Raw genomic sequence first — 20,460 nt, forward strand, 5'->3', positions numbered from 1 at the left:
CTCCCTACCCCTCCTCCGCCGCTACCACCCTGGAGTTAATTAGAACCCTCCTTGGGTATTTTCTAGAGATGAGATTTTGCACTTATTCTGGGCTACAGAACTACAATGTAAGCAAGTTTCAGTTCAATGATAAAAAGCAAAAAGCAACCAGGCGTGGTGGCTCCCAACCCTTTGGGAAAGGCCAAGGCGGGTGGATCACCTAAGGTCAGGAGTTCAAGACCAGCCTGGCCAAGGTGATGAAACCCCATCTCTATTAAAAATACAAAAAATTAGCTGGGTGTGGTAGTGTGTTCCTGTAATCCCAGCTACTCAGGAGGCTGAGGCAGCAAAATCGCCTGAACCTGGGAGGCAGAGGCTGCAGTGAGCCGAGATCACTGCACTCCAGCCTGGGCAACAAAGCGAGATTCCATCTCAAAAAAACAAAGAAAAGCAAAAGCTACTTTTAGAGGTAGTAAGCTCCCCATCACATGTAAACAAGTTGGCCAGGATGACCACTTGGCATTAATGCCGTGGAGCATAAATCAACAATCAACATGTATTAATATTTCTTGCTAAACAATTGTATTGTCATTCCCTTTAATGAAATGGTGGCGCCAGTAGGCTGTAGCGCTTTTGGTCATTTTTTGGCAAAATAGAAAGTTGGCTGTCCTACATTGGCCCTCCAAAAAGCTTTCATGAAATTGTACAGGCTTATGATATTCAAATCTTAACCCCCACTTCAAAAGGACCTCCTTCCTGGATATAAGGTTCAAAACCCCTTACACAGACACCTGCACAGCCGTTTGTTTGGTACCCAAGTTAGACCATCTCTTGTGCAAGATTTCCCAAATCTAAAACATGGCTCAGATCTCGGTTCAGCAGCGAACCGAGGCAGGCTGATGCAAAGACAGCACTGAAGAGGCATTCTGACTGCAAGTGCCACCAGAGCTAGGCTGGGGAAGGGGACTAGTGAACTGTCACTTAAGTCCTAGCAGACAAGGGAGGATATTGCAGAGTGGAACTTGGACTCTGTGACTTCTGTGGCCCAGGACAGTATTTGGGAGGGAGCCAGGAGGTGGCCTAGTCCCTCTGACCACCACTGACATTCAACCCCCACCTTCACCACCCTTCCAGGGTCTCAGCCCCCAGGAAACTTCTCCTGGAATCCAGTCTAGCAGGGGTACAGTAGGCTTAGGATTTAATACCAAGTGAGGAGTTGGCAAGAACCAGATGGACCCAGGTTCTTGGGGCTAAACTTCCCCATCCATCCATCTTCTAATCCGGTCTCCTTCCCATTACCCTAGATGTAATTCCCTGTCCTCAATTCTACAAGCTTTGAATTATCACCCACAGGACTCCTGTAGGTTGTCTGCCATTACAAATTCAAGACACAAGAAGGAGGGATGTCTGGGTGGCTGCAGGTCTTTCCAGCACTCTTGAAGACCAGGGTTGTTCTAGATGTCTCTCTTTTGTGGCCCACGTCTCCCACCCACCAAGCACTGGGCTGGGAAGACGCCAACTCAACTGAATTTGGATGAATACTCCTCCCCACTCCCTCCAAGCAGCAGAAGAAAAAGGAGTTGGAGGACAACATGAAATCAAGTGTACATTTTAAAAATCGTTTAATGGAACATAAACTCCTTTAGAAAAACATTCAGCTAGGTGATAACACCCATAGAAAAAAACACCAATCTTGTGTTTATCTTTTTTAATTTGGCATTTGTTATTTGCATTTATATTAAAGCAAAGTGCATCTTTTCTTTATTTTTCTTGTTTATACACATTGCACAATACATAAATAATGATGCTTATAAAACGTCTTTATATTTACAAGTAATAATATATTTATATATAACATAAAATACATTTTTTTCTTTAATAAATCTCAGGTTTTTTTTTCAGGAGTCCTTTCTCTCTCAAAGCACTACAATGCTAAATTTCCAATGAGAATGCTTCTCTTGTTCATTTAAACCTTTGTAGTTAGAAAAATAGCTTATGTTAAAGTCTAAACATGCTCATTGAGCTAAGAACAGTGTCAAAGTATCATACGAGTGTATGAGTTGTAGAAGAAATGAAAGAAGAGTTAGGTGTCAGCCTAGGATGGTACCTTGGGTGATGACGGACCAAATCCTTCTTGGAGGGAAGGGGACCGCTAAGCATGTCCCTCCCAGGGATGTCCCCGCTTGCTGGCCTAATAGCAGAGCTCAACACAGAGGCTGGGAGCAGGGAGTGCTGAGCTGGTTTTCTAAGTCTGGGAAAAACCTGACGTCACCAGGGCAGGCAGGGGAGAGGCTGAGGGGAGAGGGCACTGGGTGAGCAATACTGTGAGGGGGCTGCCCCGGCAGCCCTTGGGAAGCCCATCTCAGGGAGATCCAGGAGCAGATGGCCAAAAAAGAAAGACGCTACAATGGCAGGGGCTGGCGGGAAGGGAATAAGACAAGGATGAAAACAATTGGTTCTGGTTCAGCCACTAGCAGGCTCGCTGCTCAGAAGCCTGTGGACAGGCCTGTGTCCTTGATGAGGGAGAAGAGGGGCGGGGGCTTTCCCAGGCTGGGGACAGAGCCGTGCTCCTGGCAGCTGCTGGAACCCCCGCCGCCAGCTTGTCCAGGTACTGCCTCTGCCCCACTGAGCATGTCCAAGGGGCAGGAGAGACACCGCTTGGGACTGCAAACCTCTCTGCTGGGGACATCGTAAGAGATACAAAACAAAGAGCACGTCATCTCCCCAACTGCCGCTCCTGCACACACGTGCACACACGTGCACACACAGCCGCACACTCACACTCACACACACTCCTGACAAGTGAAATGATGACTGCCCCCCTTCATACACTGCGTTTGGTGGTGCTTGGATTTCTGCTTCCCCTCTTCCTATCACGGCGTCCTGCCGATCATACCCGCCCCTTCTTCCAAAAAAACCCCCAACAATTCTTTTCATAAGCTATTTCTCAAAGAGCGAAACAAAACAGAACACAAACGAGAACGAGAAGAAGAAAACCAACCAACAACAACAACAAAAAAAAACAACCAAAGAGTTTGCATGAAAAGCAAGCACTCAGGAGGAAAATATTAGCAGCAAAGTAGTTTGAAGTGTGGCCTGCTCAGCTCACGCTCTGTCCCCTCCGCACGCGGCTACCGGCTGTTGAAGATGACCTCTAGCCAGCACGGGCAGCTGCTGATGAACTGGCGGGTGTAGCACTGGCCCCAGCCCTTCACAAAGCTGATCTGCACGGTAAAGCCCGTCCACGGCTGCTGCATAAACTCGTGGTCATTGGGCCGCTGCAGGCTGTACGCCTTCTCGTAGTCGAAAGCCTTGATGGAGAAACCGGGGAACACCTTGTGTACCAACAGCGTCCTGGAGTCCGGGTTGTCCAGTGTGGCGGACTTGATGAAGATGGGGTAACTGCTGCGGTTGTACACCCACACACCATCCACCTCCCGCGTCAGCTGGATGCCGCAGCCGATTTTGCTCCGCACCTTCTGCACCAGCTGACTCTTGTTGTCCGAATTGAGCTGTCCGAGGCAAAAGCCATTCCCCTGAGGTAGATCATAGAAGATATCCAGAGAGGGCTCCTGGACACAGTAGAGCCTCCCCACTCTCGTCTTCTCCTCCCAGTATGCCACCACGCACCAGTGTGACCGATCCCCAGGCTCCAGAAGAAGTTGGGAATCTAGAAAACACAATGGCAGAGAGGGTTAGTGGGGACAGGCATTGGTGAATCCTAGAATGAAGACACCCACCCCCCCACCCAGTCACCAGCTCATCTCTCAGGATGAGACAGAAAGAAGGAGGCGGTGAGGCTAGTCCTGGACTTGCCCAGGCTCTTACAGCCCTTTGACCAGGACCCTGCCTTTCTTTAAGCATAGGAAGCGCTGGGTGCTGCTTCTCTCCAGGCCCCTGCCCATCAGGAGTCCAGTACACCAGCACCTGTGCCCACCCGGCCAACAAAGCCTCTTCTCTGCAGAGCACAGATGCAAAGGGACCCTTGGGTGGTCTGGTTTTAGGGCCGCAAAAAGCCTCAGCAACGTCCTGGAGTTACAGATCTTTCAACTGGATGGAACCTTGAAGGCTAGCTCCTCCAGCCCCTTGTCATCCTGATGAGAAAACCAGGACCCAGAAAGCCTGCTGCTGGAGTACCAGGGGATGACACAGCCAGAGCTAGAACCCAGGTGTCTAGACTCTGGGACCACCTATGCGATGGTCTCTGGGTGCCTGTCACCCAGCTCTCAAATCAGTGCCGTGGTCATGACGGACCTCTCTATCTGGTAAAAATAAAAATGAGGGTGGCTTGAGACAAAAACATCTATATTCCTAATAGAAAAACAAGTCTCAGTGTATCAGCAGCAGCCCTGTACACAAAGGGTGAATTTATGTCAAAATGCCAAATCACAACGTGCAGACTGGTATTAACCCGGGCTACCTTAACAAAGCTTCCTCCAGCCCAGACACAAGATTATGTGTCTCAAATAGATGCGTCCCCCTTCTCCCCTTCTCTGCCGGCACCCCCGTCCCCAGGGGTGCCCCCTCTCTCCCCTCCTTCCACAGAAGCCTCTGGAGCCTGCAGGGCGCCCTGCTCCGCCCTCATCCCTCCCCTCCAGGCCCCGCCCCGCTTCCCTACACAGGGCTCTTCCCACAGGCAGCCTGGGGGCCGGGGTGATTCTGGTAAGGTAATTTTCCTCAACAGGCACTTGGAGGACTTTAAAAGGGGGGTCACACAGAGGAAAAGGGAGCCCCGGTGGCGGGCACTCTGACTCCTCCTTAAGTAGGAGCCAGCGGGCAGGCCTCAGACTTGGGACCATAAATCTCCCCAGCCCAGCCAGACTGCAGGAACGCTGTGGTTTGTGGCAGCAGGGTGGAGACCGGAAGTCTTGTATTTGTTAACAAAAATGGGGACAGCAGAGGGGGGAAAGCAGAGGGGAAGGGCCCCACGTCAGTCAGGGCCTTGCCCTCGCTCCCTGCAGCCCCAGCTCCTCCTCTCGGGTACCTGGGGGGCACAAAGCAGGGGTTGAGTGTGAGATGTGTTTTGGTGTGGCCTTTGTGTTTCTGGAGTAACTGGGTTCAGAGTCGATGATGGGTTACATCCTGCAGGGGGTCGATGGCGGAGGATGGGGCCGCATCCTGCTGCCCCAGCAGGCTGGGTAACTGGGGCAGCCCAGGACACTAACTGGCTCCAACTTTTATAGGCGTGTTAGGACCTGGGAACCCACTGGCTGCACTCAGTTGTTGTTGTTGTTGTTGTTTTAAGTAGCAGTCAGTGCTGCATGGAGGTGCCCGTCAGTAAGGCCATACACATGTGCACACTGAGGCCTGCTGAGGCAGCCACACACACACACACCCTGAGCAGCAGTTCCCTACAGACACCCCAAGCTGGCCTTCCCAAATGCCTGCCCCAAAAGCTCCACAAAAAGGGGACACTGAGGTCTCATTCCTTTCCCTCAACCTCCACCCCACTAAAAGTCAACACCAGAAAACTGGCTGGTCACTGCCCCCCATGTAGCTAGGAAGTCCAGTGCTTGTGCATGTGCGTGTGCAAGACTGTGTCCATGATGTCAGTGTGTACGAGTGTGTGTTATGTGTGTTTCTGTGTGCACATACATACTGGAACATATGGAAAACAAGACAGGGACAGGGAGAAGGTGACTCATCAGACATTCACTTGTTTCTGCAAAGTATCCATCAACTGCTAATAAACTTGTGAGCGCTGGCAATCTTTGAACTTTCTTGCTGAGGGAACTCAGCTCTGAAGGCTACACCAAAGACCTGAACGCCCATGGAAGGAAGGACACATTGGCATCAAGGGTGAAGCGGGGTAGAAAGCCCTCTTCTGGGAGGCACAGCACATCCACCCTTTTGGTGGGGAGGAGGGTGTTCTGAAACACAAGAAGCTTTTGCTTATTTTCCCAATTCGGGACAACAAACCTGGCCTGGAAAGGAAGACTCGGGGAGCCGCTGGGAAGGAGGCGGGAGGGAGGGAGGGAGGGTGGGAGGGTGGGAGACCCTCAGCAGAGCCTCACAATGCTTTGTTTCATGCAGCCGGGACCCACTGAAACCTGGCACCGGCCAACAGGAGGAGGAGGAGGAGCAAGGGAGTGAGTGGAGTACGGACCTGAGATCGAGGTGCCCCCATGCCAGGCCTGTTAGCCACCTAGGCAAGGGGTGGGAGCCTTGTCTGCCAAGGGTGGGGGCCTCTGGGGGCAGAGGAAGCTGGGTGGGGACTGGAGCCCGAGACCTGTAGCAGGAGGGGGAAGTGTCAGGTGGGTTTCTGTTTCATCTGTGCAGCCCGCCAGCAATGTGCTGCCAGACACCCCCTGGAAAAAGCATTTTTCTGCTGAGGTTAACGGCCCAGCCCAGAAAAACTGCAGTGCGTGGATGTCGGCAGTGCGTGGATGTCGGCAGTGCGTGGATGTCGTGAATGCCGCCGTGTGCGAACAAGGCCCCTGAAGTCCATTCGGTACCCTAACCCACCGCAGGGAGACTCCTACCTGCTCCTCCCTCGCTGTCCCCTCCAGCTCCCCCACCAGCAGCCTCTGTCCTCCCGTTAGGACAGCTCCAGTCTCCTCCTGCCGGGACTATTTCTAAGCACACACAAAAAACAAGCTTTCCAGCAAAACCATTCGGCAACAGCAAAGGCCCCTCGAACACACACCCTTGTGTGAACATAACACCTTCTGGGGACCCCGCACGACATCCCCCATTGCCAGTACAGAGATTCCCCTCTTTGCCCTGAATTCCCCGCCATTTGGGCTCATTTCTGGGAAATGCTCAGCTTCATCTTCACAGAAACACAGTTCCCTGAATCGGGCCCACAGCCCACACGAGTCTCCCCACAAAGGTCTGTGTGGACGCTTTGCTCCCAGGGACTTCCCGGGCCACGTGTCGAGGGGCTGGGAAGTTCAATCAGTACAAGGACTAAGGAAGAGCCTTGGCCTCTCGCTGACAGTTAACCTCCGAAGGCAAAACTCACAGTCCTTTGTTAATTTCCCTCAGCTTTATAACCTTTTCCGGTATTTTCCACAAACTTCTCCCCCTCCCCAGAAAACTGTACAGGGGCTTGTTTTAAAACAGTATGTGTTCATTTTAAAGCATCCAAAAGAAAAGCTGTGTTGTAAAAAGCTCACTAATCAGATGCCTGCTCACAATTTTTTCTTTTTATTACAGTGTGGGGAATTTTTGGAGCAACACCAGAAAAATGCTGAATCTGCCTAAAATTCCTTTAAGGTGTCCCCCCCACCCCCCGCACCACCTTCCCCATTTCCCTTAAAGCATAAAATCCTCCCTTTAAAGGGAAGGGGGAGGTGGGCGTTGAGAAGGGAGAGGACTTCAGCCTGTGTTTGCGCTCCAACTGGGGAAGACCACTTAGCAAGGAGCTCCCTGACTCTTACAAAGAGTTATTTAATTACCCTGCTCATGAATGAACAGACCAGACCCTTCCAGGAGACCAGAGGCTCATGAATGAACCTCACACCCCAGGTCTCAATGGCACAGGGTGACCAGGCCTCAAGGCCACATTTTAGGTTAAGCAAGGAATTTTCCCCTTCTTAAATGTTTTTCTTTTTTTTTTGAGATGGAGTCTCGCTCTGTCGCCCAGGCTAGAGTGCAGTGGCACAATCTCGGCTCACTGCAAGCTCCGCCTCCCGGGTTCATGCCATTCTCCTGCCTCAGCCACCCGAGTAGCTGGGACTACAGGCGCCCGCCACCACGCCCGGCTAATTTTTTTGTATTTTTAGTAGAGACAGGGTTTCACCGTGTTAGCCAGGATGGTCTCGATCTCCTGACCTCGTGATCCACCTGCCTCAGCCTCCCAAAGTGCTGGGATTATAGGCATGAGCCACCGCACCCAGACCCCTTCTTAAATTTTTAATTTGAAGGCATCAGGAGATGAGAAAGAAGAAAAATGGGAGGAGGGGGGAAAGGCCTTGCTCAGTGCCTCAACAATATCATTCTCCACCTGAAGGCAGAGGGCAGAGAGGCAGAGCAGCTCCAAGAACAGCCATGGGGTTATGAGAACACGGGCACGCATGGAAAAGAAGCTATCTGGGCCTGACTGGGCCCAGACACACAAAGGAGGTACTTGTGGCGAGGGGGTCCCCCAAGATTCCATTTAGGAACAAGGGCAAGCTTGGGGAAAAAAGCCAGTAGAGACTTGAGCTCCATCAGCTGATGCCCCATGGTTAAATGTGCCCAATTGCTAAGGTACCGGGAGCTGGGGTCAAAGGTGGGTGAGGAGGGGTCTCCACCGGCTCTCAACTCTGTGAGGCACTTGGATAATGAAGTGATATACCTCTGCCAAAGTCCAACAGGGCCACGGGCCTATCAGCCCCCTCCTCCATGGTCCAGCAGAGCAGAAGGCTGAGGACGGAGAAGTTGGGGAGGAAGGGCACCTGGGCAGGCACAGCCGCCTCCTGCAGGCTCCCTGTGCCAATCAGGGGCAAACGAAGGGCAGAAATGTGGACACAGACAGCTTGCACCTGGCAACCTGGGAGCGCAAACATCACCACGCCTCGCCAACGCCAGGTCCAGGGTCCTCCCTCCTCAGGACCCAGGCGCCACCAACGGTTGCCTCATCCTGTCTCTCCCTCCGCATCAGACATCTCAAAGGTTAACAGCACCTATCCCCTGCTCCCAACCCTGTCAGGAAATTGGCTGTTCTGATATCAACAAGCCCTCTTCAGGGACAAGCGTAAGATAAAAGGGGACTCCAGTGCCAATGCATCCCATCTATTCTCACGCCAAACCATCATAATTCACAAGGACCCTTGCTGGTCTCTTGTTTTCAATAGGCAAATCCCTCCCCCAAATAGAGACGCGTAAAACTTGCTGAGATATCTGGGCTCACTTTAAGGGGCCGCCTCTAATCCACCATGCTCACAGCCTCATCCAAAAGAGGAAATAGGACCCCAGAGCTCCCTCAGACTCCTCAGGAAACACAGACAATGCTGGGGTTTAGAGTGAGTTCCTCATGGAGGAAAACAAACCAAAATGTTTCAGGTAAACTGCGAGTTAATCAGAAAACACTGGGGCCCAACCCCATCTCCACCACCCCATGCTCTCTCCCCAAACAGATCAGAGGATGAATCCTGGCTGGTGGAAGGCTGACCTGAGAACACTGGATTTTTTTTTTCATGCTTTGCAACATCTCTAGTGAAGTGAGATGGCTGGACTTGGGGGTGGACAGGGGGTGCCACAGGGTCTCCTTCAAAGGCCAGGCTGCTCTCTAGTTCCCGGGCCCAGCAGGCTTCGTTTCCACCCCTTAGTGTGTTCTAGCCATGGCAGAACCCCCGCCCCTGTGCCAACCCCAGAGGTGAGCTGACCAGCTACAAAGCCAGATATGCATTTCACACCAACCTCGCATGCAGCCTCGGGGTAACTTCAGCTCATCCCTAAAACAGGGTTTCCCCAAGGCCAACCTCATAAGGTTGCTGTACCAGTTTGATGCAAAAGTGATTGGGGCCAGCTTGTGGAGAGTGCTGCACATGCGTTGGTCTCATCTCTGAGGCTCCTGGGTTCTCCAGCTGCTCAGAAAATGCCCACCAGTCTTCCCAATTGTCTCTACATCCCCACACCCCATGGTAGAACAGCTCTGGGCCAATGCCTACACTTAATAAGCATTTACTTTGCATAGGCTGTGTTCTCTAAGTGGCTCATGACAACCCTCTGAGGCTGCATATTATCACCAGCCTATCTTAAAAAAGGGAGTAGTGGGGGTGAGGCACAAGTCACTGGCAGATGTGCAGAGCTGCAATTCAAGCCCAGAATATTGCCTGGTGTGAGCTGTGGACACAGCCCTCTAAAGCCACCAAGCCCACTGTTCCTCTCCAAAGTGTCCTTCAGAACACACTTTGGAAATGCTGCACCAGCTTTTAGAGCTGCGCATGGGGTGCAACTCCCCTGCAGCAAGAAGTGGGGGGGTGAAACGGCTTTTTTGCCAGCAAGCTGCTCTGTGACCTTGGCCAAGTGGCTTGCCCTCTCGGGGTCTCAGTTTGACCTGTCCATAAATAATGTAAAGGGGACAAGGGAAGATGGCCCCATGGGCCCCCTTCTGGCCTTCATGGTCTCTGGCTGCACTCTGATTCTCAGTATTAAACAACACTGGTTCCATTTATTTTTACTACCTTCCAGAGAGTAAGAAAACCACTTTGAGGAGCAGGGTACATTTTTGCATTTAATTTGCAACAATAAAACAAAATAAAATCAAAAGGGAAAGGAGGTTTGGGTCAGGTTTTGCTGTGTCCATCTCTAAACCAACTTTTTTTTTTTTAATTTCAGAGTCAGAAATGACTTTTTACTCTGTCTTACTATTCATCACCCTCAAGAGACGGTGAGCCCCCACTGTCATCCGTCCACTGTCTGCCCAGGCTTGGTTCCCTGAAGTTTCTCCTCCCATCACCGCCCTCCTTGCCATCTCTCCCAAGCCTACATATTTCGCAGATCCTGCTGGTCTAGAACACTAATTAGTGACTGTGTCCTTACAAATTGTGTTAAATAATCAATTCCTAGAACTAAAATGTACTCCCTGGCTCCCCAAACTGGTCCCACACCACCTCCCAAAACCCCCCAAGCATCTGAGTCTGAAGCCCCCAACCTGGGGATAAATGTTCCTAAGAGCCTTTATCTCGCCATGGAGAATGTAATTGAGGGTGGCACGGGGCAGGGGAGGAAAGCCACACAAATCAAAAGCTCTTGTCTGTCTCGCCAGTCAGGCTGACGCGGCTTCCTGTGCCCCAGCATTCAGCCATGCAAATTACAGCGTGTACCCAGCTGCCTGCAGCCACTGCTGTCTGAGGAGGCCCACTCTGCCCAGGCTCCTCTGAGAGAGGCCTCAGAGGAAGGGTGGGGACTCCCGACCTAGCCAGCTCCATTCATAATATTGACAGTAAAGGGCCTCTCTGGCTGCTGTTTAGTGTGCGTGCAGCCGAATCATTTCTCAAGTTCGAATTTCCAGACACTTCCCCTCCATGGTGCACCAACCAGGTTCCCACTGTTACCCCCCAAGTAACTCAGAGCAGCTCTCTTCAGAAAGGGGGTTCACATATTAGCAGGCACAGAAGCCCTCAGCCCTGTATGGCATTGTCTGCTCAGCTGCCTTCCCTCTGGGCATGACCTTGGCACCCCCAGGAAGACACAAGGGCTGGGACAAGCATGGAATAGAAAGTCTGTCGTGTCCAAGAGAGACTACCAAGTCAAGTCTCTTACCTCACCCACCTACCCACCTGCCACCCTGAGAGTGTAGGAGATTCCCCAAGTTCCCTATCTGGATTCCCAACTGGGCAGCCGGCACTGAATGCTGATTCATTCTCTCTCTCTCTCTCAATCTCTTTCTCTCTCTCTCTCTCTCTCTCTCACACACACACACATTAAAGCATCATAAAAATCTTAATACAAACCACTGCATCATTAAGCCAATTTTCCAAAAGGACAAAACCCCTAGAAAGACAGGACAGTTTTTCCCTGGTTTTGCAGATGGTGGGGGGCTCTGTGCATGCAAGAAACCAAGCTACTTTTGCTGTGGGCCTCGTTTTAATAAAGCCCCAGGGTACCAGGACCCCTAGTCCTTGGAAGGCATCACAGGACCCAAAGGCAGACCCTCTCCCACCCTATCCCCCACAGGTCCAACTCCACTCCAGTTTCTAGAGGGTAGGAAAACTGTCCGAAGACGTGGAAAAATACAGTGAGAAACAAAAGTCCTTTTCATTCCTCCCCTCCCCCAGCTCCCCTTGTTCCATAACAATTATGAAAACTGTTGGATGGGATGGCATTTTGAACATTTACTGCATTCCGGCCAGTAAATTCCAATGCAGGATCCGATGGAAAAGCTCCCTCCTCTCCGGCGAGCTCCCTCCCTGGCTCCCCTCCCCGTGCACTCCCAGCCCTCATTCCATCTCTCACTTTACAACCCAATACCAGGGCCTGGCCAGGCCAGGGCCGCACTGTACTTAGAGGGAAAAACAACAGTACGACAGCCTGGAGACAGCGTGCAGACTGGAAAAGTTAATCATTACTTCTGTCTGCCTCCATAATCTAATCTCTCCCGCTTGGACACACTCACTGTTCAGCCATCCCAGCCCTTTCACCCCTAAAGCACCCAGGACCTCCCAGACCCGAGCCCCCACTCCCTCTGGCGGGCCCTCCCACTCCTAACCTCCAGTCAGGAGGTCAAGGGAATAAAAGAATGAAAGGGTCCCCCACCCAGAAGCTGCTGTCACAAGGCCCTGGAGTCCAACATACACGGCCAGCTGCTCTGTGCTGGGTGCCCCACCTTTCAGAGCCTCCAGGCCTCCCATAAACATGGGCTCCCATAAATGTGAGCTCCAATCTGGCTGGTGACTACAGCAGCCCAGCACTGCCCCTCCCCCACCGCGCAGGGACAGACTGTCCCCTCCCCCCTTTCTCACTCCCTCTGCCCCAGGATTCACCCTCAAGCCCACCCCTGGTGGGTAGGGCTCCCCCACCCCATGCGATCACTGTGTGCCGACACACGACACACAAGTCAAGGAGGCCCTACCGTTGGCGATGCCTTAAAAAATTAAACACAGAATGACAGTGTAATTCAGCAATTCCACCTCTGGGTATATACCCAGAAGAACTGAAAGCGGGGACTCCAATGGTATTTGCACATCCATCTTCACAGTAGCATTATTCACAATAGCCAAAAGGTAGAAGCAAGCCAAGTGTCCATCAGGCAATAAATCAACCAGACATGGAATATTCATACAATAAAATATTATTCAGCCTTAAAAAAGAAGGAAATTCTGACATACGCTACAGCATGGATGAACCCTGAGGCCATTATGTTAAGTGAAATAAGCCGATCACAAAAGGACAAACACTGTCTGGTTCCACTATTCTATGAAGTACCTAGAGGAGGAGGCAAATTCATAGACAGAAAGAATGGTGGGTGCCAAGTGCTGGGGGGAGGGGAGAAGGGAAGTTAGTGTTTCATGGGAACAAAGTTTCAACTAGGGAAGATGAAAAAGTTCTGGAGGTGGACGGTGGGGATAATAGCACAATATGAATGTACTTAACGCCACAGAACTATACACTTAAAAATTGTTAATATGGTAAATTTTATGTATATTTTACCACCATAAAAGAAAAAGGCCTCAGCTCTCTTAATGCTTTCCTTTGCACCCCCATAACTAGTCCTCATAAGCATAGATTTCCTGAATTGGGGATTCCATGGGTGGGACTGGGCTTCAGCAAAGATATCGGCCCCCTGCAGATGTATACCAATTGTGGTATAGCATGCATTTTTCTGAACAGAGTCCTCAGCTTTCACCCATACTTGGAAGAGTTTGCGAGCCAAGAGACAGAAAGAACTACAACCTTTTTATTTTAAAATGGAAGCAGTCTTTGGCTTCCATAGGGATATCTCATCAATAGGGGGGTCATTCCCACACCCCTCAAATCCAAGAGACAAAGATCACAGATCACCGAAGGGACCTGGCAGCCAAGCCCAAGCCCTTATTTTGCAGATGAGAAAACTGAGGCCCAGAACACAGAAATGGCTCCTGCAAGGCCATGTGGCCAGCCAGGGGCTGAGACACTCGGCCTCAACCCAGGAGAGCAGGTCAGCCTCTAGTGACAGGAAAGTGGAGGATGCTGGCCCCGCCATTGTAATTCTCTCCCAGCTCCCTCCTGGGACTAGGGCATCCTGGACACCCTGGGGGGAAGGGGGGAGCTTCCGAGTTTTTGCAGGCCCCACGATCCTGGGCTTTTCCCCAGGAAACAGCCCCCCAGCAGGGTTTTGACTGTGCCCCCACTGAGCAGGAGATGGGGCCCATCTATTTGTAAGAACGGTATGGTGCACTCAGATCACACTGAGAACTAACTTTTTAATTTTCCCTCTTGGTTACTGATTCATGAGGGGGTGGGGCAGGGCTGGCTCAGAGGCTGCAGTGGGGCTGCCAAGGTCCCCAGGCCCAGCTCTTGATGATCCTCACTTAGCCTGCAGGGGAAGGAGACACTTAACAGCTTCATGAGGTGACTGGAAGGTGGGACAGGGGACAGGGACAATCATTTAACCTCCGAGTGAGCCACCCCAGAAAATGCAGACAGCTAATCTGCTAACGGCACAGTCATATCTTGGCGTCTTATTGTTTTTGTTCCTGTTGAGTGACAGTCGCAGATCAAAACATAAGAAAGCAATACTGAAATGAGCACACAGTCACTGGCCTGGTTATCTGAGTTGTCTTCTGGCTGAAAGAAAGTCCCAACTTTGCAAGATGAAATTGGAGTTGAGACCAGATCTTCCCTTTCTGCTCGGATCAAACCCCCCAGCTAAAGCAGCTCTCCCCGCCTTTTCTTCCTGGTGGGGCTTCATGGAGGAGCAAGAAGAGTAATTCAATTAGTGAACTCCACAGAGCTTGGAAGCCATCGGTTGGCCCCGGGGGAACAGACAGGGAAGGATGAACGTGAAAATGAAACACCCTGGTAACTGCATCTTAGATTATTTCATCCAAACCCAAACCCAGACAGGCCAGGGCCTCACACACAGGGCTGACACCTCAGAAACGGGCTTAACCCTCAGATTTAAAATTAAAAAGCAAGAGTTTCTTTCATCCCCCAGATGGTCTTCATGAGAATCAAGTCCTCTGGAGTTACAAAGGGAAAGTCACTGCTGGGCTTTGAAAACATCCCACTTCTCCTCTGGCTGTCAAGACATTAGATACTGTCTTTCCAGATGTTTCCCCACCCCTTGGCTGTGGTCCACTGAGGAGCCTGGCGCTAGGCTGGTCACTTCCACTCTGTGCTGTGCCCCAGGTACTACCAGGGTCTGGAGGGTGGATTATAACCACAGCTCCTGTTCTTCCTGCTGTCATCTTACAATCAGCAAGAAGCGGGGTGGGGAGGCGGGCTGGAACCAAAACCCAGGACCTACCTCTGTTTATCCACAAGCTTTGCTTTATCTCAATTCTCAACAGACCACATGACCAAAGCAGAAGCAGAAGTGGATGACTCAAGAGCTTGGCCCACCCCAGGGGGCCCACCCTGCCCCTCCCCCACCTACGGCCTGGCTTCATGGAGGGACCAGGCTCCTCTGTCCTACAGAAGCTGCCCCTGCTTGCCTCCAGGTGGAGGCAACTCCTAGTCAATCCCCCCTCCCCCCGGCTCCATCCCCATGGATTCAACATCACCTTCGGACAAGCCATTCCATCTGCCAATTCTTAATTCTATCTCAGCCCAGGAACTGGTCCTCTGCACAGCACACAGCCTGGCACATAATAGGTGTCAATACATATTTGCTCCATAAACGAATCACAGGGACACACTGGCTTCTTCCAAAGCAGCAGGCCCACCTAGCTTCACACCCGGCAGAGGGAGGCACATGTGAACCCACCTGAGAGGGCAGCACACCTTCCAAGCAGGGAGTCAGCCAGAAGGACCAAGTCCCTCTCCCGGACTCCCCACGGAGGACGCAAGAGAGAAGCCCTGTTCTGCGCTAGGTCACACTCAGCTGCCACGGCACATGCCACTGAGAGGTGTTTCCAATGCAGGCGCCGGCCCGCCAACCTCTGTGGGCACACCACCTGCCCACAGCATTGTGCTTTGGCGTCCTGCTCTGTTTGGACAAGTTACCCTCACCAAGTGTTCAACAATGCTTTTACACACCCCAGGGCCCTTGTTGTGTTATGAAAACAAAACAAAGCACGCTAAGGAAAAAGCTGGGAGGGTGGGGGTGAGCGTGAGTGGAGAGCGGGCCAGCCACACACCCAGGTCTCTTTCTTTCTGGTCTCTATCCTAAAGATGGCTCCTTGGCAGCACGGGCCGGGGCACTGTCCCATGCCCTGTGTCATTAGAACAATGACATCAACAAAGAGGGGATTTAGAAACCCAGAGACGAATAAATGGAACTGGACCTTATCTACACCACTGTAGGGCTGTGGCAAGCCCCCTCTCTGGGAGATGCTTCTAGGTGAACCATATCACTCCTTCCTCCAAAGCACAGCACCGTTACTGGACACAGCTGTACCAGGGGCGCTCCGAGACCCATTTCCCCTCCACTCCTCACTAGCACCCTAGAAATAGTCTCAGGAAAGTTACAGAACTCCTGCAGGATGAGGGGGACACGGCGGCTTGAAAATACAAAAGCAGCCCTGAGTTCCCAGCGGCTAAGTGCCAGGCGCCTCTGTTAGGGGAAGGCAGTACCGGGGTTGGGTAAAAAGGCTAAAGGCGTGAGTAAATTCTTACATACCCCCCCATCAAAAAAAAAAATACAATCTTTTTTTTGCAAGTTAAAACTGAGCTAATGACACTGGGTGGGGCTCAGTGTTGAGGACTCCGCAGCCAAACCAAAATTAGCTTTCAGCCAAGAGCTGCTTGGCCTTACCATTTGGGGAAGGAAGCTGAAAAAGTCATGAAAGATTCTTTAGTAAAATGGGAAATAAGGCGGCAGTTAACATTTCAACTGAAGGTGACCCTTCTGGTAAAATATTTTTTTAAATAATAAAAATAACATAAAGTTCTCAAACAGCCTCTTTCTTAAAGAAAATGGCCTACACGTTCTCGTGGGAGTGGAAGGGAAGAAAAAAACACACAAAACAGAAAACAGGCTAGCCGTTTCTCAGCCACTACCTTTCACGAACCACTTTTTTCTGGAGTTATTCTCAAAAAAAAAGATGATGCAATTTCCTGTCTTGTCCCAATATTTCCTGTTAACTTACAAGGTGAAAGTTATCACCCTGTTTTAAATAACTGTCCTCAACACCACTAAAAGTCCCTTTTCCCAGCCCGTGCCCATCCCTATCAAAAAATGTCCCCATCTTAGAGTATAAATATGATCATTGTCTACACCTTTTAAGAGTTGGCTTCATAAGAAGCCTGGTTCTCTCTCTAGCAGATACTGAATCCACAGGGGCACCTTCCACGGGAGTGGGGTTAATAGCCCAGATCTCCAAGGTGAACCCACAGAGAGAAACAGAGAGGCTGGGGGGCAGCCGAGTCCCCCAAGTGAGCCAACAGGTTTAGGTAGAGTGGCCGGGATCAGGTGAGTGTTGCTTTCTTGGTGTGTTAACCACTAAATTGAGAACTGTGCCTCAGCAGTTAATAATATCTTCCTGCTGAAAATAGCCCAGAGAGGAAGCCTCTGTGTGACAGTAGGCAGGCAGCCAGCCTTGGGGCTAGCCATTCAATACTGAGCGAGAGGTGGTAGGGCCAGTGGTGACCTCCCGGCGGCTGTGCTTACAGTATCCTTTCACGAGGCTCCCGCAAAGGGAGGGCGCTCGGACCAGTCACCTGCGGCCTCTGCAGCCCTAGAACTTGGGCAAGGACATCACAGGGACTGGGGTCTCCAGCGGCCCAGGAAGGGTCTGGATCACCAGTTTTCGGACCCAACCCTGGCACCACCCTGGTTCACAGTCACTGAGCTGGGCAGGCCAGGGGGACCCCACAGAGTGAGAACAAGCATATTCACTTCCCCCGGCAGGGAAGTCAGGCCGGGAATCAAACCAGAGGGAACTTTCCTGTCTCTCATTTCTGGAACCCACGAAGAAAAAAGGAAGGTCGAAGGATCAGCACAGATGTGTCTGCTTGCTCAGGTAACACACAGCAGAAGGCCAGGCGTGGTGGCTCACGCCTATAATCCCAGCACTTTGGGAGGCTAAGTCAGGAGGATCACTTGAGGTTAGGAGTTCGAGACCAGTCTGGCCAACACGGTGAAACGCCCTTTCTACTAGAAAAAAATTAACCAGGCATAGTGTGGCATGCCTGTCATCCCAGCTGCTGGGGATACTGAGGCATGAGAATGGCTTGAACCCAGGAGATGGAGGTTGTAGTGAGCTGAGATCACGCCACTGCCCTCCAGCCGGGGTGACAGAGTGAGACTCCATCTCAAAACACACACACACACACACACACACACACCAGAGATCCCAGGCAGGCTACCAGCCTTGCTCCCTGGTCCATCAATGTACTTCCCATGTGACCTCAGGGCTGCCACCAAAACAAGTGTCTACCATCATCAGGTCCCAGGCAACTAACAGAAGTCTCTCCGATTTTACTCTCCACAATCACTGTTCCTTATAGATTATCCAAATATCTACATGTATTTAAAACCTACCGCTGGCCATTTTTTTTGTCAAATTTGTGGTAAAATACACATAACCTAAAATGTGCCACCAAAGGCACTGAATACATTCAGAGAACTGTGCAACCACCACCACTCTACAGTTCCAGAACATTTTCATCGTCCCAAAAGGAAACCCGGTCCCATGGGTTCCTTTTACAATCCCATTCACGACAGCAAAGCAAAACAGTGGACCATGTGTAGTTAATAATAGTTTTCTCTCAAATGTTTCTACAAGCAAGCAAAAAAGCTATCTGGGAAGCTGAATCCCGAGGGATTTTAGTGTGCAAGCAAGTCTAGGAACCAGCACTTTACACCTTTTTTTCTTCTGCCAGGTGAAGACAACTGCTTTGAGGGTGCTGCTCCAAGTTCAAGGCCTGGACCAAAGGGAATAAAGACCAGCCTGGCCATCATAATTCTGCAAGGAATTATGGCACAGTAACAACAATAATAAAGGAGCAAAGAGGCCAGGCACAGTGGCTCATGCCTGGAATCCCAGCACTTTGGGAGGCCAAGGCGGGCGGATCACCTGAGGTCAGGAGTTCGAGACCAGCCTGACCAATATGGCAAAACCCTCTCTCTACAAAAAAATACAAAAATTAGCCGGGCATGGTGGCGCACGCCTGCAATCCAACTACTCAGAGGCTGAGGCAGGAGAGTCCCTTGAACCCAGGAGGCAGAGGTTGCAGTGACTCGAGATCCCGCCATTGCACTCCAGCCTGGGCGACAGAGCAAAACTCCATCTCGAATTAAAAAAAAAAAAAAAAAAAAATTAAAAAATTAAAAAATTTTAAAAGGAAGCCAAACTTGATCATGAATTCTTCGGCATTTCCTCCCTTTTCACTGCTCCACTGGCTCTGAGCTTGCCACAGAGGTCCCATAGGTGTACAAGTCTACGCAGCTACAGTCAGGCTTTGCTAAGTAAAGGTGTGTGTGTGTGTGTGTGTGTGTGTGTGTGTGTGTGTGTGTGTAGGAAGTGAGGGGCAATCAGCGTGCTAGAGTGACACCAAAAGTGACACCACCCAAAGCCTGGCCTTCACCTGGCCCCTCCCCCTTTGCTGGCCCAGTTCTGCCTGGGGACAGGATGTGTGAGGCGGCAGCAGACCATCTTGTCTGGCCGGCAGAGCAGCCCAAATTTGCTCCAGAGATTTTAAATGCTGTCAGCCTGTATTTAACCCCTGCTGGACTGCCTCATTGTTTCCAGGACAAAAGGGGTTTTATCAGTAAGCCCTTCTCCAGGGGGAAGTGCATGACCCGGGGCACTGCAGAAGAGGCGGGGTCCAGGACTGGTCTTCACCAGGGTGTGGGTGTGCACCAGGTGAGCCTGCCCTAGCCCTGACTCATCCTGTTGGCAGGTGTTTAAGGAGACTGTCATTTCTCACAGTGGCCTTCAGGGTACTAAGGGGATGGGAAGGAAGGAGCCTGCTCATGGTCACAAGCACGTGTCCACCTGAGTCCCCCAAAGTCCATGCTCATGAGCACTTGGGTGAAAGGCCCACGTGCCTGTGAGCTCAACCTGTGCCCCCTGCCCTCACTCCACAATGGCATTAGAGACCTCAGTGAAACCATGAGCTGTTTTGTAGCCAGGCAGGGGGAGGTGACTTAATTTAAAAGCAGAGCAACAGGCGCCCAGGCCCAGGTTCCCAGTTCACGATCCCAATTCCAAGCCAGACAATGAATAATTGTTCACGTGCAGCTGATTAACTTTCCTTAAAACAGGATGGAGCAATGTTTCCTAAGCTGCTTGGTTTGAGCCCAAGTCAACTGTGGACTGAGCCAGGGGTGCATTTTCAGATTATATAGGTATTTTTGAAGGCTCTCCTCTGAGACTATGACAGATGCCAGCAGGGATCAAAGAGAAGAAGAGAGAAACATTCTTGGATGCTGAATGGATACTGACTCAAAGACGCTCCCATCCCCCAGACTTGGGAACTAGTAGCCACATAGACCTTAGCAAAAGAGTTGGCCACCCTTGGGTTGGAGGCATGGTGCCGGGTCTCTCCAAAAAGCATGACTTTGCACAGCCAAGAGATGGGGTTTCCCAGGACACGTGCGCACTTCTGTCTCCACTGCCTCCTACCTCCCTCCTTGAGATCCATGGGAGTGCTCCTTTTGAAGTTTAAATAACTACAAGTGGTTGCTGGCTTCCAATCCCTACCCTAACTGGGCAGGTCCATATGGCTGAGGTCGAGCCAGCTCCAGATATTCATATATAAAGGAGGAGGCTAGAAGATGAGTCTGCAGCTGAATAACCTAGAACTCACAAGGGAGATGCTGCTCCCTCAACCCACTCAAACCAGGACAGCAGACAGGCAAAATGAAAGCCCCCAGACAGAAACTCCAGATGGAGGCTGCAAAGATGATAGCTTCCAACACATGCTCTGCATTCCCAGTGATCCCCGGAAAGCTCTGGGAGCAAA

The 20,460-nt window shown here is 51.2% G+C and overlaps 1 protein-coding gene across 2 annotated transcripts in view; it reads right to left on the bottom strand.

Annotated features, from left to right (window-relative positions):
* Positions 1-1,584: 1,584 nt before the first annotated feature.
* The window catches only part of SMAD7 (SMAD family member 7), a 30,505-nt gene continuing 11,629 nt past the window's right edge, over positions 1,585-20,460 (bottom strand). For both annotated transcript variants that reach the window (XM_054537886.2, XM_002828204.5), the window contains exon 4: positions 1,585-3,649. In XM_054537886.2, coding sequence (XP_054393861.1) covers positions 3,111-3,649 — 539 coding nt within the window. In that variant the 3' untranslated portion in view covers positions 1,585-3,110. The remainder of the gene's footprint in view (positions 3,650-20,460) is intronic.

This window comes from Pongo abelii, chromosome 17 (assembly GCF_028885655.2).
Source record: "Pongo abelii isolate AG06213 chromosome 17, NHGRI_mPonAbe1-v2.0_pri, whole genome shotgun sequence".
Classification (NCBI taxonomy): Eukaryota; Metazoa; Chordata; class Mammalia; order Primates; family Hominidae; genus Pongo; species Pongo abelii.